The sequence below is a fragment of the Cetorhinus maximus genome, chromosome 1 (genome assembly GCF_964194155.1).
Source record: "Cetorhinus maximus chromosome 1, sCetMax3.hap1.1, whole genome shotgun sequence".
NCBI classification, from domain to species: Eukaryota; Metazoa; Chordata; class Chondrichthyes; order Lamniformes; family Cetorhinidae; genus Cetorhinus; species Cetorhinus maximus.
In genome coordinates this window covers 14,255,694-14,274,091 of record NC_135879.1, presented here as the reverse complement: position 1 = coordinate 14,274,091, position 18,398 = coordinate 14,255,694, and the positions used below count along the sequence as shown (strand labels likewise).

Below are 18,398 nucleotides of genomic sequence, written 5' to 3'. Positions count from 1 at the left end.
GTAAAGAGTACCGTGATAAACAGCTTTTTATTTGTTTTAACAAAGCAGCTGAAATATGCTCATAGTTACCTCAAGAACGTACCTTAGCTATTTGCAGAATGTCAGACTGATACATTATTCATGTTTTTTTTACTTGCACAGCCCTCCTTTTCTAATTCAAGCTCAATTTAGTTCCTAAAATGTAGTTGATGGACTGTTATGATCTTTTATTAGTTGTATCTCATTGCCTACCTTTAATGAGCTTGCAGTTCATGGATAGAGAAACAGTCATGTTGCTATTTAGAATATAAATGAACTGCTTGCCTGGCCCCTTGCCATTGGCTCGGACCATTCAGGGGATGGTTTTTTTTGAGTGTGTGTGTGACTTGCAACCCCTGATGTGAGCCTACCCTGAAATGATCAGTCCGAATCCAAACAGTGTAGAAAATTGCAAGCAAAGGCAGGCACGCTTCTCCTTTGAAGCTGGAAGCCTCCCGAGCTGCTGAGGCTGCCTCTCGATCAGATGCTGGTCGCTGAGCTTGTGATTTAAGACGGTGGCCAGGTCCTTTCTGATCCCCTTCGTCCATCAGACACGCCGAGAACGTAGCAAGTGCCTTCGAGGAAATGATCGGTGTGAACAGTGTGCAAGGGACCAGCAAGGTCCGGGTGCAGAGCGGCGGGTCAGTGAGGTACCAGCGGGATGAGTTGAGACACCAGCCTCGCCGATCCAAGTCATTGAAGACCTCCTACTCATCCGAATTTTCAACTGGCCACCCTTCGTCAGGCAAGGTACGAAAGAGAAAATACAAATATCATCCTACTTACTGGAAAATGTATGTTTGAAGACAGTGAATGATTTTTACTTAACTGTTTCCTACTGTGATAGGAACATGATTAGTGCATTTGTCAATGGCATCTATTCATATCTATGCAGCATTTTCTATCTATCTATCAGTGCTGTTTCTTGACGGTGGTGTACGTCTGTTATTTTCTCTGTTAAGCTTTCTCTGTAGCTCGACTGTGACAATAAAGCACAGCCCTTCCAGTCTGGGTTAACGGCTTCTCCAACCAACTGCTGCATTTAATTTAAGGCAGAAACATGCTAGAGGTCTAATATTTAAAGGCTCTTATTTTCTGTTTGATAAATGAAGAGGCAGCACTTATAATTCATGATAGGAAAGGAATATAGCATTTCTTTGAAACATGAGGCGCCACATCTTTGTTTAAAAAATGCATTGTAGAGTAATACAGGGCATAAAGCAATGCAGCTGTGACTCGCATAACACCGAATTGATTCTCATTAGTTGGGAATCTAAATTTCCCCTTGGAAACTCTAAATTGCTGAAGAGATATATTGACTAGAGATTCTGGTTTGGATAGTTTACTGTGTGTGATGTGCATTTGTCTTTTTGGGTGTGGATGGTTTACTGTTTGGCAAATTAACCTTTCTTTTTGTGAATAATCCTGTTGGGGAAAGGTTTGGACTAAGGCCTGATTCTTTAATCCATTTCAAATGCTGCAGGCTTTATTATTGCTTACTTATAACTTGCCTTTGCACCTCCAACTGAACCTCAAAGCCTCACAGAGTTACCTGCCCAACAGGATAAGTGAATATTGTAAAGGAAATTGACAGCCCGTAGGCAGAATTTTTCTTTCTGGCTTTTCAGCCATGTCCCTGTTTCAGTCCTCTTGTGTAGTTTTATATCTCGGCATGTTTGTGTTCACCTTAATCAGACAATAAATCTCCAGCAATCTCTTGACACCTCACTTTCCTGGTGGTTTGGCAATCTGGTTAACATTTGTCCGAACCAAATCGGGTTATTTCTGCAAGAATGCCGAATGAGCAAGGCACCTTGGAGGGAGGATGACATGAAGTGTGTCTAATTGTTGGCAGATTATTTAAGGTCACAGTGTAAGTAAAGAATTTGCAGGAATAAATCTTTTACTTATAGCCAATCCCAAATCCCAAAGACCCATTTGTTTGCTTCCCTCCCTTTTCATTTTTATTTTTGCCGGGATTCAACTTCATTCCAAAATTGGGCTTAGAATGTTGCTGCTTTAAAAGGTAGATACCAAGAGTGAATTGTCATGCTTCAGGCAGTTCAAGAGTTAACTGGTAACAGATTCAGTTGAAGTTAGCAAAAAAATGTGTGTATACCAGCCCATCCCAGCAATAGACTTCGTATCGAATTTCTGGAATTTCTTCAAACAAGTCCTCAATCTTCACAGACAAAATACAACGACCTTACAACAGAGAATCATTTCTGCATTGACATGTTCAAAATGTGCCTTTCCAATTTCTTAATTAGCTACAAACAAAACTTCAAATGGATATTTCTTTTCATGAAGTGGACTTGGGGAAATACAAGATTTTCACTTTCATTTGTTGTGTTTTGTGGCCCAGTGCGACTATGTCATTTTTAAAGAAATTTTGACAAAGAAATTGTGTCTTTTAGAGAAATTAGAACTAGACAGAGGAAATCCATTGGCTTACCTTTCAATAACATTATCATTTGCAACAAATACACCGTAGCAGACCTTAAAAAAGAAACCCTTTCCCGCCTTATGATCTGTTTAATATAGTTATTGCCGTGATTTGATTTGCACAGTGCAGTAATTGATAGCACCTCAGACAACAAACACAATTAAATGACTTCTAGCTTCTGTTTTCGTTGCAGGCATTGTACAATTCGATCAAAAACGAGAAGCTGGAATGGGCAATGTAAGTACTGAAGATATTATTTTCTGCAGATGTGTCTCTTTAGAGCTATGCATTCTGAGCATCCCCTCCGTCCCTTTTCAAAGCTTTTGAAATGGGATAAGTTGTGTTTTACCTGTGACATTAACCTCTCACGCACCTGTGTAACCAGCCCAGTCTCATGACGACGGGGGTGGGGGGGAGGAATCGGGAGGTGAGACTTGATTAGTGTGCTAATCAGCATTAAGGCTGGACCTGTAGTTATTCAGCTTGTCTGTTTCTTATTTCCTTGCAGTCAGAGGAATATTCTGCTGGGCACTGACTAATACCGTTGCCTTTATTTTGGCTTGTGCTGAGGAAACGATGAACTGAGGAATGATGCCTTTTTAGTTCATGTTGGCCCTTGCATTGGGCATCGGTTGGGGTGTAAACCAAGCAGCGCACCCATACATTAACCTGATGGAGTTTCGACATCCTGATTTCACAGAGCACAGCTCACTGCACCAATCTTTCTCTGGCTTTGGAAAGACTTCTCAAAAAGTGAACATTAAGTAGCCTGTCAGTGAAAGTGCTAACTTGGTACCAATTGAGACGAGCATAGTTCACTTAGGACACTGCCCATATGCAGGCAGGATTGGTAACCTGCCGTGAGAGGATGAATGCTTTTACCCTCTCACCAGCGTCTCACATTTTCATTTTATTTTGCTCTTCCCCAATCCTGGAACTTCCAAGGGTGAAGTGAGTATTTGTCATTTTGTTAACACGGCTGGATTTTAATCATTTGAATCTTGGCTTGTCAAAATAATATCTTAGACGGGAATTCTCTGTTGGGCTTTGGCTTTTTGTGTGAATTTCCCTCAGTTGGTGGCACCCTTAGCTCTGTAGCTGGCTTTGTGTTGACTTTATACAGTGTGATCACTACTTCCTTCTCATCTACATTGTGCTTTTGATGCCCTATACCCCATTAAAACCGTTACCCTCACTCTCTCCCACACCCTGGACATCCCCTCTAGCATGGCGCTCCTCTCCTCTCCCTTAAGTCCAAGGGGCACAGACTTGATGGATAGAATAGACAGCTGGTTTTGGCCCTTCGCTGCCAGATCTGGTTGAACCATGAAAGGTGCTATCAGGCCCTGCTCTTGTTTGACAAAACTCTTCACTATTCCAGGATTATCCAAAGTTCTTGAACATGCTGTTGCCTCCCAAATTCGCCCCATCTTTCCCAGAGCTCCATGTTTGAATTCCTCTAATCAGGTTTCTGCTCCTGACATAGCACTGAAATGGCTCTTGCGAAAGTCGTAAATGGCATCTTATGTGACTATGTCAAAGGTAATCTATCCTTCCTCGTCCTTCTCGATCTGTCAGCAGCCTTTGACATGGTTCATCACACCATCCTCCTCCAATTACTCTGCACAATCTTCTAGCTAAATGGGCTTGTACTGGTCCCATTCTTATCTATCTAATTATGGCCAGAGAATCAATTGTAATGGCTCCTCTCCCCATTCTCATAGCGTCTGGTGTCCTCCGAGGATCTATCTTCGGGGCCCTCCTGAATCTCATTTACATGCCCCTCAGCGACATCATCTGAAACCATAATGTCAAACACAACAATTCCAATGTATGCTGATGAAACAAAGCTCTTCCTCACCATGGCCATTACTATCTCTAAATTGTCAGATGGCGTGTCTCATTTCCTGTACCGAATGAGCAGAAACTTCTTCCAACTAAATATTGGAAGGACTGAAACCATAGTTTTCGTTTCTCGACAGAAACTCCGCTCTTTCGCCACCGACTCACCAACTCTATCCGTCTTCCTGGCAACTATCTGAGGCCGAAACAGACCATTCGTCACCTTGGTGTCATATTTGACTCCGACATGAGCGTCTGATCCCATATCTGCACCGTCACTAAGATAATCTATTCCCACTTCCATTGCATCAACTGACTGCTCCCCACCTTAGCTCAACTGCTGCTGAAACCCTCGATGCCGCCTTTGTTACCTCTAGACATGACTAGTCCAGTGCATTCCTGGCTGGCCTCCTACATTTTGTCCTTCGTAAACTTGACATAATCCAAATTCTGCTGCCCATGACCTGACTCGCCTCGAGCCCTGTTCACCTTTGCGCTTGCTCACCTACATACAAATTAGGAGCAGGAGTAGGCCACTTAGCCCCTCGAACCTGCTCACCTACACTGGGACCCGGTTAAGCAATGACTCAATTTAAAAATTCTCATCTTTTGTTTTTAAATCCCATCACGGTCTTGCCCCTCCCTATCTCCTCAATCACTCCAGCTCCACAACCTTCTGACATATCTGCACTCCTCCAGTTCGGTACTTTTGAGCATCCCTGATTGTTAATTGCTCCACTAGTGATGGCTGTGTCGTCAGCTGCCTGGACTATAAGCTCTCGAATTCACTCCCTAAACACTCTTGGCATCTGTACCTTGTTTTCTTCCTTGAAAGCTTATCTCTTTGATCAAGCTTTTGGTCATCTTCTGGTAATATCATATGTGGTTCAGTGTCATTGTTTTTCTTACATCGCTCCTGTGAATAGCCTTGGAATGTTATATTATGTTAAAGGTGCTGTATAAATGCTACTTCTTGTTTCTCTCTTTTGGTGACATCATTAACAAGCACAGGAGTTAGTTTTCATATGTACACCGATGTCATGAAGAGATATTAATGTATATAATGTTATTGGAAATTATTTTAAATTGGACTTGTAGTAGGGTCTGTGTCTGGGTGTGCATGTGTTAATTGGATCAAAGCCAGCTATCCTGGGTGCTTTGAATTATAGTAGTTTTGAGATGTTAACAGTAACGTAAAGAGTACATTTGCATTTTGTTGATGAAACCATTCAAAGACTGGGGGGTGAATCTTGCACCTAGCTAGGAGACAAAGCAATATGTTTATATTACTAATAAAATTTATACTATGAAAGGTGTTTTATTGTTAGAAGAGGTGGAGTTCAAAGGGCCTGTTGATACAATGAGAATTACATTCAAAGGGAAGGCTAGGTATATACAGAAGAACTTTGTGTGTGGAAGTGAGAGGCGTGGGAGATCTAAGCCTGTAAGCCTATCATTGTGTCTGTGAAGGAACAAATTGAAAATAACCTAATTTTGAATTTTAAGATAAAATGTGCTTTGCCTGGTGTCTGTTTAAGTTTATGGGTTATTGTAGCCTTGGGGAAGATTACTTGGGAGTGATTAATTTGGGGATTTGTTTAATAGTTATTATGGTAGTAACTTGTAGATGTGTATGTGTCTGATACCTTGTAAAATTCATAAATGTTTAATTTAATTTATATAAAAAAACCTCTGGAGCCTTGGTGGTTTCATTTCTGAATTCAGAGTTGCATCTCAAACATACCAATTGAAAATATAGGTTATGACAGTTGTTTAAAGTTTCCCTCTGGGATTTTAAATAACTCAGCCTTTACCAACTGCTGTGTCATAACAACTAATGACATCAATTCTAGCCATTGATCCTTGTCTGCGCCGCTGGACTGTTCATCAGGTTCTAGATAAGTCAAAATGTTCTTCAGCTCAAAATCAGGGAGACTGAAGCCATCGGTCCTGGCTCCCTATGACAAACTCTCTTCCCTTGTCGCTGACCCCACCACATCCCTATCACTCCCAGGCTGAACCAGGCCATTCGCAGTCTTGGACTCCTGGTGGTCCCAGAGTTGAGCTTTAAGGAAGAGAAAAACTTGCATTTATGTATCACCTTTCACATTTTCAACATGTCAAAGTGCATCATGGCCAATTTATAACTCTTGGGGTGTTATGAGGGCAATCTCCACAGCCAAATTGTGTGGAGCAAGCCCCATATTTAAAACAAGAAATAAATGATCTGCTGTTGGTGTTCATTGAGGAGCAAATGTTGGCCAAGCCATCAAAAGAACTCTGCTGATCTTCTAGGGCAGCAGAATTTGGATGACGTCAAGTTTACCAAAGGTAGAATGTGGGAGGCCAGCCAGGAATGCATTGGACTAGTCAAGCCTAGCGGTAACAAAGGCTTTGCTGAGAGTTTCAGTAGCAGCTCTGCTAAGCTGGGGATGAGTCAGGTGATGCAATGGAGATGGGAATGGGTGGGCTTAGTCATGGTGTGGATATGGGCACATCGGAGTCATATGTAACACCAAGGTTGTAAACGGCCTGTACCAGCCAGGGAGGGTGATGGAGGTGGTGGTGAAAGAGCAGAGTTTGTGGTGAGGAAGGAAAATGTAAATGGCTTCAGGCTTTACAAAATCGAGATCTATATAAGGCCTCAATGTAAGGTAACAATAAAATACAATATGTGGCAAACACCTTCAGCACTGTGCTAAGGGTGAGCTTGAGTATATAATTTGCTGGCTCAGGAGGTTACAGTGCTCCTGGGGTACTGAAGAAAGTTGATACTTCAACCGCTATATCTGATCCATCATCGAGGCTGCTTACTTCCACTCCAACTTTGCCCGCCTCTTCCTTTTATTCAACCACTCCGCCACCCAAGCCCTTTACTACCTGCGTACCTGATAAGTCACGCTGCCCTTGCTGATGCTCCCCATCCTCAACCCTCTATAAACTCCAACTTATAGCCCTGCTACACACGTCCTGACCCAAAATAAGTTCCACTCGTCGTCATCCTTGTCTTTATTGGTTCCTTTTATGGGATGTGAGCATTGCTAGCCAAGCCAATATTTGTTGTCCATCCCTAATTGCCCTTGAACTGAGTGGCTTGCTAGAGCATTTCAGAGGGCGGTTAAGGGTCAACCACATTACTTTGTCCTGGAGTCACATGTAGACCAGACCACGTAAGCAAGCCAGATTTCCTTTCCTAAAGGGCATTAGTGAATCAGATGGGTTTTTATGACAATCAGTGATAGTTATGGTCACCATTACTGAGACTAGCTTTCAATTCCACATTATTAATTTAAATTCCACCTGCTGCCATGATGGGATTTGAACCCATGACCCCAGAGCATTAGCCTGGGCCTCCAGGTTACTAGTCCATGAAATTGCCACTACGCCACTCTCTTCAATCTACCTTTACCCCACCGTTGGTTCCCTCCCTCAACCTCTCCGACTCTTTCTTCTCAAAATCCATCTCCTTAACCCAGTTTTCTGTCTCGCCACTCTCCCTTTCTGACCTGGAGTCCATTTTACATATGTCTATATGTGAGGCATGGTTAGAATGTTTGCTTAAGCTACAGTTGTCATGTTTACAGGGTTTTGTTTATACTGTTAGTCCTGTTGGCTCTGGCATGCATATCTTGCACAAGCCAGAAGTCATTCTGATGGATTCACTATGGCCGACAGCTGGGGAAGACCCAGTTTCTACTGATTGGTACTAGTGTGGCCTGAATCTGGTAGAAAAACATCTTTAGAAGGTTGTGGGTTCAAGTCCCAAATCAACATTCAACGCGTAGCGGGTAACTTCCAGCATCAGCACATTAAATTAATTCATGAATCCCTATGCGGGCTGTTTCTGAAAGATATGATGAGGTGCTGTATAAATCCAATTTCTTTCTGTCTTTTCCAAAATGGACAAGGGTCTGAGCCCTGATTCATAAACCCTCTCGTCCACGTTGTTAATTTAGAGCTTATTGCTTTCCCAAAGCTGTGTGAACTAATACTTAGATCAGATGCTAGATGCCTTCTGACGTGATGGGAACAATTATGCTCCATTAATACACTCTCCTTGATCACTAAACTACTCATTAATCTTTAACAGACTCAAAAGCTAGACCTCTGCACAGTGAAAAGCCGCATTTGTCAGTTCTAATGGCTTTATTGAATTTTAACCAAACCTGACACAATCGCATCCGATTCTGCATTTATTTCCCAGCAGTTACATTTCCAGTTTGTGTGCTGCAGAAAACAATTCATCATTAACTTGTCAGCTTAATAATCTTAAAACCCTTCATTGAATTTTCACTGATCTTGGTTACAACATGTCCTGGTCATTGCCCAAGCAGTACCTGCCACCCAACTGTAATATTTGTCTGTAGAAAACAGATTTGCCACGTTGCATTCTTTAACTTTTCACCAAATCTGGTGTCACTTCTTTTATTAAGCTGACTGGTTTCAGGGATGAGTCTTGTGCTGGCTGGTCTGGCTTTGTTGAACTTTTCTTGAAAGACTGACCCTCACCCATTTCTCAATTGCACGTGTTGGCAGCTCGATTGTCCACCTCAGTGGCTCGTGCCTCTTAGATGGAGGAAATGGGTTTGATGGTGGTCCCAAGGGAGATTGCTGTATTCCCTTGTCCTCCCTCACCCCATAGCACCATTCATGAAGGAGACTCATTGCCCATTTTTCCTTGCCTTGCAGCATCACTTCATGCTAGTCTGCACTGAAGTCCATCTGCCGTTCTGACCAGCTCCATATTTCATTTTGCTTGCTCTGGTTCCTCAGCTGCATTCTTCAGTTTCCAGCCGTTTCCTAGTATGGTATCATCTGCAGATTTCACCCAATTTGTTACATTGCTGAGTCGAAGTTATTGATGTCAATTACGAACATGGAGCCCTGGGACATTCCACTCAGTTACCTGTCCCTTCCCCACCTGAACATTGCACCTCTAATCCTTTCTACCCTCCAGTCAATTCCTTAGTTATTGTTGTCGTTGTTGTGCAATTATAATTAATGCAGGGACTTTCTCAAGGGTCTGTGGATTGTGGGCAGAAGTTTTAGGTTGCGGGCGCATGCCCGACCTGATCGGACGTGAAACCACATGAGATGACGTTGGGCGAGCGTCCTGACCTCATCCCGTGCTCACGCGATATTTCATCCTGCGGGCCTGAACAAAAGTTGGAAGCACGCCTACCAACAATTAAGAGGCCAATTAAGGTAATTAAAGTTGCAATTGTCTTTAATTTTACGTTGCCCATCCAACCTTACGTGGACGGGCGAATCAGCCAGGCGGCCTTTGCAATTTTCTTCAAACCTCATCCACGGGGCGGGATGAGGTTTCCGTTATTAAATGAAAGAAAAATAAAAAATCTATGAACAGCGTTTTTATAATATATACATATATATGTTTAGGTGATGCTTGCCTGTTTTTATTTCCGGGTTTTAAAAACTTTATTTCATGCTTTTCAGGTCTTCAGCTGCCTGAGGTAGCTCCCTGCCTTCAGGGAGCTTTCTGTCAGCACCCACCCCCCCATTTCCGTTCCCACCCCAGCAGTGCTGTGCTTTTCAGCGCGCGTTTCATGCTGGCTGGCTGTTAATTGGCCAACCAGCGTGAAATCGCGGTCAGGGGACCGACCACGGTCAGCAGTCCTTTTCCCGGCCACTCTCGGGCCCGCCAGTTGTGCCTGCCCACCGACCTAAAAATTCAGGCCTATGTGTGTGTGCTACGAATTCATTACTCAGATCAATGAATGCGGTTGCAGTATTTACACTTTCAATCCCTAAGTAATGTTAAATTTACAGTATCTAATCCGTTGCACAGATCACTCACTGTTCTGTTGCTATGGAAATCTCCATAGCAATTAAGCAAACCTTAACCAGTGAATTTTTGCTCTCTGTCTTCAGGTATCAGCATTTGGGAAGCTTTGATATTTTCACTGCTTTCTCCCCTAACTGACGGGAGATTTGGTTTAAGTACGTGCACCCAACTATGAAGCGTCACCTCAGTAATTCGACAACTTCAGATTTTCATTGATCTTTAAAAGTCAATCCCACTGGGAAACCCATCCCGTGTTTCAGCCTGGTTTCACAAAGCTCCTCTAATCTGATTCTTAGCTGGATCCCTTTCAAAACTGAATGTACTGTGTGCCACCTGTGTGCCAGCCTGCACATATGTAGACATCTCATGTGAAAGAGCAACCTTTGTCTCTGTGAATTGGATGTGGAGAGAGTCGAGCGCCTCTGTGAACTAGGCCAGGAGCTGGGGAGCTGGACGTGAAGGGTTAACAACTGAGGTCGTTTTTGGAGATGCCGGGTAATTACAAATTCAAATTTCACTTTGATTTTCAATCTTAAGAAAGAAACTGAAAACCAAACAAATGCAAAGTATCACCTCAGGTGTTAGCACTTCAGCCAGTCCCCAGTTGGGAGATTGTGGGTTCAAACCCACTCCAAGGATTTGAGGACATAGCCTAGGCTGACACTTGAACTCAGCACTGCGGGAATGGCGCTGTCTTGCAGTTAAGACATTAAACCAAGTCTCCATCCGCCTGTCCAGGTAAACATAAAAGTTGCCGTGCACTATTTGACAACAGGGAGTTCGCCCAGTGTCCTGGCTCATTTTAATCTCTAAACTAACATTGCCAAAACAGATTAACTGATTCTTCATTTATTTGTTGCATGTGGGACTTTTCTGTGTGAAAATTGTTTACCTACATAGCAAGCGTGATTAAACTTCAACAGCGAAATGCATTGATTGTGATGTGCTATGGAGTGTTTAAGGGGAGAAATATCGATGCAGTCCCTTTCTTTTCTCCATTAGAAATGCCCCACGAAATTAGGATTTTCCCTTTCAGACTTGCAAGGACTTGATTTATTTTCTCCAGTGCTGTTGGACCTACTGCTTAAAATGCAAATCCCGCTTACCTTACTTTCTGTGCGCCATTGACTTATAATCAGCACCACAGCTGTAGGTCAGCTCTTGGCAGTTTTCTAGCTTTGGCGTGTTCCAGTACTTCTTGCTGTTAGAGGAAGCAGAGGGGCTCTAATTGGATATTTCAGCTTGAAGTGACTATCGACTGTAACTCAGAGTGGCAACTGCAGCCATCTCCCATTTCAAGGCAAACTAACGGGCTATACTGAAGCAGGACTGAGATGTACAGGCCCAACATTCACCTGTTCCACTTATCGCCCTGGCGTAAGTTGTGTTGTGTGTTTTTTCACTTGCGCCTGAATCAAAACATTGAGCCTGGGTCTACTTTCAGTTCTGCCTAATGTAAATATCTGGCTCTTCGGAGTGGACATTCCAATGAAAAGTAGAAGGTGGGACATTGTGTACAGGACCTCAGTTGTCAGCAGTTGAAGATTTCCTGCACCAAAGGCGTGCAGCTCTTCAAAGAATTTGTCAGGTGAATCTGCTTAATTTCCGAAAGTTAATGGGAAGTTCCGAGCTGCCCTTGTGAAAGGATTAGAGGTGTGATGTCCTCCCATTTCGAGGTGCAGCCTAGCAACAGCCGATTCCCAGTTTCTACACGCCTTGCTCAGCACTAGCAACTGTCCCTCCGCTTGGCTGGAAAATATCACGTAAGGTGTTTCACAAACTCATCTAGGTGCTGATGTCTGTCTTGCCCCCCACCCCCCCAGGAAAGTGTTGAAGGCTCAGAGAACAATCGTTAATGGTGAGTGTAGCTGGCCAGTCTACTGCAGGGTGGAGGGTCGTTGGGGTCGGAGGGGGACTGTATCAAGGCAGTGACTGACCCTCACCTGACACCCACCTAACTGAGCAAATTCTGTCCAGTTCCCTAACCCCAGGGGCTCTGAGGCCAACAGTATTCCTGCTGGTACAGTTGTAGTACAGTTGAGATTGAATAGCTGAGCATAAGAATAGATATGGAAGCTGGCATGTTTCTGACTGAAATGTTCAGAAGATTAGTAGCTGATCCATGAAGAAACCTATGGAAGTTTGTATAAATAGATACTAATTTTTCTCCTCAACGCGTTGGATGTCCTGATGATGAAATTTTATCTCTCAAAAACATACAAGGGGCAATTGCTTGACATTAGCCTCCAGACATGTGAGTGCAGATCAGCAAATGACTTTCAGAGTCAGTGCTCTCAGTTTTATTTTCATTAACTTTAATCTGTTTTGCGCTCTGGGGATGTGAGCCTGAACATCAAGCAAAGACTAGCAAAATTCACCTTATACTATGGGTACAGCCGCCTAGACTGCACTAGCAAACCAGAGATCATGGGCAGAATTTTACAAGTCGGCGAGCGGGGGCGGAACTCCCGACGTCACCGCGTCCAATTTTCAGGAAGGCGGGGGCGCAGCAAAATCAGGTGTGCGCCCGCCGACCTGTCAATGGCCAATCGAGGCCATTGACAGGATCAATTAAGTAATTAAAGGACCTGCCCGTCCAACCTTAAGGTTGTCGGGCAGGCCAGGAGCCCCGGCGGGAACTAGAAAAAACACAAAACCTCATCCACAGGTGGGATGAGGTTTCATGTAGGCTTTAAAAAATTTTAATAAAGATTTTGTAAAAATTACGGACATGTCCCAACTCATGTGACATTGTCACATGAGGGGACATGTAAGGGAAATTTTATTTTTCTATTTTTGTCTTTTTCACATGTGCAGCCAATCTCCCTGAGGCAGCACTTAGCCTCAGGGAGATGAGTGCGCTCTTTCGTGCGCATGCACAAGAGAACGCACTCTCGATTTTGGGATTCCCCCCCAGCCTGCACAGGGAGCGCATAGCGCTTCCGTGCGGACGTCGCGCTGGGCGGGCCTTAATTAGCCCGCCCACATAAAATGGCGCCACGCCTTCGATCGGGGGCGCCGATCGGAAGCGCGCCCGCCCATCAACTTCTCCCCCCACTCAACGGGGGGAAAATTCAGCCCCATGAGTTCACATCCGGACCTGGCCCATCCTGCAGCTTAATTCAATAGATCAGGCCCTTTGTGGGCAGCCATCGGATAAAGTGACTGTGAAAACAGCCAGATTGTTGTTAAAACCTAACTTGTTCACCAACGTCCTTCAGGGAAGGGAACCTGACACCCACGAGATGTGAATCCAGTCCCATGCTACACGGTTGATTTCCCATACGCTTGGGGCAATGAGAGATGGGCATTAAGTGGGCTTTGCCACATTCCAAGACAAATTTTAGATTATACTTCTGTGGTTCACAAGCTCCCTTGGCTTTTAAATCTGATCTCCCTCTCCAAACCCCATGGGGATTATAATGCTGGTGAAGTTGCTAGGTAAGCATTCCTTACTAAATCTCTATAAATAGCACAACTGCAGTGCGATTGTTTGCATCAGAGCCAAGTGGTTTATCTTGGAAAATATTAGTTTTGGTTTTGTTTGCTCCCTGTCACTGACTCTCCTGAACCCTTTCCCTCAGGAAACTGGTGATGATTCCACTCACCCACTTTTGAAAGGTGCATTGTTTATTATTATACGGTAAAACTCACTTGCTCATGTTCTGTACTGAAGTGCACCAGCACAGAGGAAAATTAACCTGATGCAAGTTGTGTTTTGGTGGGGGGGGGGGGGAGAAAAAAGTCTCCTACTTTGATTCATCGCTGACGTTGTGAAGAAGCGTTCATTGTATTAAAACACTTCAGGTTCTTTGTATATGCTTTTGGACATGAGGCTGTGTTTAAAAACTGCATTGCTTAGTAAGCAAGCCTCATAAATCTAGAGGGCTATTAAAATGTTTTTCTAATTCAGTTCTGTGATGTTAATCTACAGACAAAATAAAACATGCGCCTCTTGTAGCTGTCAGTTTTTCTCCCAGTCTTTAATCATTGTGTCCATTTTAACTGTGTATCTCTCTCGCTCACTGTCTCTCGCTCACTGTCTTTCGCTTGTTTGCACCCATTTTCCCTTGCTTCCTCTATTTGTCTCTGAAACCATTTCTTATTCTATTTAGTAGAGAATGAGTTAGAGACCACTGAACACAGAGAGCTGGAGCATTTGGGGTGGTTAGAAGAGGAAGTCATGCCAGGAAGAGTGGGCAATATGCCCAGAGTGGATTCTTCACAGGAAATGAGGGGGTAACTGAGAATTGTTGGTGGCACTGAATTTTTCCCCAAGAAGCTAGTTCATGGGGGTCACATTTTGAGGACCAGTAAGTAGCATTGCAAATTCACTGTAGACTGGAACCGTACAATGTTAAGCACATTTTTTCCCCTAACATTGGCACACATGGAATTGAGATAAATTGTTGGAGTAAAGGAGTTGGAGGACCCCCCTTCATCTGAACACGATGTTGGTTTGGGGCAGGTGCATATGGGGATCTAATTCAGGCAACATTATAAAGTCACACATATATGACTTGTATATATTATTCCGTTGTAGATCCTTGTGTCCACATTTAAAATGGAAACCGCCTATGTAAACTTGTCACAGAGTAATTGCACCCTCCCCACCAGTGGTGACACTATAACGCCACCATTGCAGGGATGGTTTAAATACAGAGTAACAAGTTTACATAGGGAGTTTCCACATTAAATATGGACACAGGAATTTCTGATGGAAGAGTTGTCAGGAAGCACACATATGCGTAAGACTAGATGCAAGCAGGCGCATCCTGGAGAGGAAATTTGTTTTGGCCTTTTTTGGTGTAACACAGAGATGAGTGCTGATGTCAGCCTCTTAACTGTCTGTTGAGCCTGTTGTTGAGTTTTAATAACGTATGACCCCAATTTTCTTGAACCATACTGTTTACCGGTATTCGGATTTAGGATTCACATTGGTTTCAATAACATCTGTGCAGAACAGATCGAGGAGATAGCAAAACATACCAGACCAAGCTGTGCTGTAGACATCTATGAGTCTATGACCAATATTAACCTTGTAGCAAAGGATTCCAGAATCTGGTGTGTGTGTCCACAGCCAGTAAGGAACAAGAAAGGGCCTAACCAGCTCCCTTTGATGTTCAATGACATTACCATCGCCAGAACTTTCACCATTAACGTTCAGGGGGGGTCACTATTGACCAGAGACCAGCACTTCCATGTTCTCCTTCAAGTCACACACCTTCCTGATGTGGAAATATGTCACTGTTCCTTCATCCTCGGAGAGTCAAGCTCCTGGAGTTCCTTCCCTAACAGCACTGTGGGAATAACTTCACCACAGGGACTGCAATGGTTCAAAAAGGCAGCTCACCACCGCTTTCTCAAGGGCAAGTATTGATGGCCAATAACTGCTGGCCTGGCCAGCAACACCCACATCCCATGAACAAATGGAAAGAAAATATAGTTCTAAATATAATCATCTTTCACAGTATGTGATTAACTTAATACGTGGCGGCTTAACAGAAAAGAAATATTGCCTGTTCATGTCTGAATTAAAAGCACGCAGAGCAGAGCAGGGCAGGGCAGGGCAAGCCTCTTTCATAGTGTCATTTTCTTTAAGCAATTACAGTTGGTGTGTTTTTTCTATATATAAATATCACGCTGGAATAAATGGCAAGAAGTGAATTTGACATATGTTGTACTTAAACCAGACCCATCTGGAATGTGATTGTAATGCCACTGTTTCTCATGAGTTATTTTCACTGGTGAAATAAGAGTGGAGGGGAGGCATGGTGCATAACATTAAAACAATGAAAGGCATGAATGGGACTGAAGTAACAGAGAATATGAAGTTCATCATTCACACTGGCCTTTACATCTGCAGCTTGTGGGGTGAACGGGTAAACCTCAGGGCCAGGTGGTGTCTTGCTTGGGGCCTTAATAACCTTAATAACAAGAAGAACTGCTTTTGAAAAATTTAGTCGAAAATGCAGAATCTTAAGAACTGTTACTCAAATGACAATAATAATGAGGAACAAGACCGAGAATATTTCAACCATATTTTAAAGATTTTTACAAAAAGCAGTTAATTGAATGATATTTTCTCACAAGTACAATTTTTGATAAAGTTTAAACAAAAATTTAAAATGACATTTAATTGCCATCAAAATGGTCTCAATGGATCAAGGTCAGAAGCTGCACATGAGTCCTCAATGAGTCTCAAGCGACTCTGGAGCCACAGGTTGCAGACCCCTGGTGCGGTAGGGGGTAAACACTGGCCTTCCACCTCAGGGCCTGGTGGTGTGGTGGACTAAAGCATTGGCCGGGATTTCCTGTGCCCACTGGCGTCGGGCATGTTTGGTGGCGTGAGCAGACAGTATGGCGAGAAGGCCAAAAATCGGTTTCACGACGTTGTGACACCACTTCATGATCATCCGCTCCACCCACTGATGGCGGGTTGTGTTCCCTGCCATTGGACATCGGGAACCTCATTGTAACACATCATCATTTCGTTATAAGGTCAGACCACCAGATTCATCTTCCCCCACTGGATTGTCCGCCCACATTGGCATGGAAACATGCCAGTGCAGAACACGTCTTGACAACTGTGATGTGCAGAAGTCGGGTCTTACCGTCAGGGCTTTACATCACGGACGTCCAAGGAGCAGAAGGTGCTGGAGCCTGACGGCAAAGGGACCCTGGAGGAACGTCCATGGCATGCTGGGAGGATTCTCATGGACATGGCCCTGCTGCGAAGCAGCTCACAGATGTTGAAAAGTCACCACTGATGCTCACAATGGATGATGGTCAAGGGGGTGGGAGAGGAAGGCCTAGGATCGACTGGGGAGTGGAGGTGTTGGTCGTGAGGTTGGGAGAGGGAGTACAGGGGAAAGAGGGGGTAACGGGGGGAAGATGGCAACTGGAGAGGTAGGTTTAAGGGAAGGAGTTCAGAAGGGGGAAGGAGTGCGAAGAGGGGGAGGAAGGAGTGCGGAGAGGAGATGGAGTCCCGGGGGGAGGAAGGAGTGCAGAGAGAGGGGAGGGAATCCGGGGCGAGGAAGGAGTGCAGACAGGGGAGGGAGTCCGGGGGGAGGAAGGAGTGCGGAGAAGAGAGGTAGTAAGGATGGAGGAAGGGGTAAGGAGTAAGTCTGGAGGGAGAAGTGATACTGGAGGAAGAGGTAAGGCTGGAGGAAAGAATCGGGAGGGGGGAAAGGACTAAGGGTGACGGAAGAAGTAAGGGGTGTCTGAGGGAGTCAGGACAGGGGAGGGACTAAGCGGTGGGGTGTCCGGGGGGTTCAGAGGACTAAGGGTTGCGGAAGGTGGGGGAAGAGGTTTCGGGGGGGCAGGGGTTCCAGTGGGAGAAGGGGTTCTTGGGGGAGAAGGAGTCCGGAGGGGTTGGTGTCCAGGCGAACATGCAAGGGAGGGGTCTGATGGGTCATGACTGCGTCCTGGGGAGTGAACTGAGGGTGGGTGTGGTATGAGGGAAAAGTCAGAATGACAGAGGGCAGAGTGAAGCGGTAGGGTGGGAGGGTGATGATTTTGACGGTAGCAGTAAAAGGAACGGCGAGGAAGGTTGGTGGGGACTTGGAGGCAGACACGGACTCTGGGGGTGGGGAAGGAGGAGGCCGGGGAGGTGTGTGTGGATGGGGGGGTGTGATTTTGGGGAAAGAATGGAATATACACGTTCATCTGAACATCCCCGAAGGAAAAGGGTTGTGGCTGGTAGGTCACGGAGGAGAGGTGGAAGGTCATGCCGGGGTGGGGGGGGGTCAACAGTAATGGGGTAAAGGAAATGGGTGACTGGGGGAGGGGAAAAGACGGGGGAGCGCACAAAAAAACTGAATCCAGACCATGCTGTCCAAATCAGAAGTGAACCAAGAGTCGTGGTGGGCGAGATCAGGTGCTGCATGGGGGTGTGATCGTTGGGGGGGAGCGGAGATGCAGGTCAGATAGACAACTGAAAGCGAATCCCAGCAGGCAGCACTCAACATGCTCAGGACTGAGGTGAGTTTGATAATAAGGGATCCGCGTGCGTGGGAGAGCACTTACCTGAGGCTCCGAATGGCCCTGCCACACTCACGTCTCCCTCCAGAATCACACATTGGCCAGCTGCTCCCTCTCAGTAACAGGACGATGGTGAGGGGCTCACAGACATAGGGGACATGGAGGGAGTGGACAGCCTTTGAGATTCCTGAGTGGATGACCCAGGGGTGTCCAGTTGCCGCTCCTCCTCCCTTTGGGTGCTGGGGGGTCCCGGCCTGACTCCTTGAGGGGAAGGAGCACCTGGAGGGACGTTGAGGTGCCCCG

The 18,398-nt window shown here is 45.0% G+C and overlaps 1 protein-coding gene across 10 annotated transcripts in view; it reads left to right on the top strand.

The window, feature by feature from the left end:
- psd3l (pleckstrin and Sec7 domain containing 3, like) overlaps positions 1–18,398 on the top strand; it is a 300,802-nt gene that overhangs the window by 234,656 nt on the left and 47,748 nt on the right. For 9 of the 10 annotated variants that reach the window (XM_078533932.1, XM_078533868.1, XM_078533723.1 and 6 more), the window contains one exon: positions 2,658–2,701. In XM_078533932.1, coding sequence (XP_078390058.1) covers positions 2,658–2,701 — 44 coding nt within the window. Of the gene's footprint in view, positions 1–422; positions 769–2,657; positions 2,702–18,398 lie in introns of those variants that run through there. The other variant, XM_078534196.1, reaches the window with a different exon arrangement.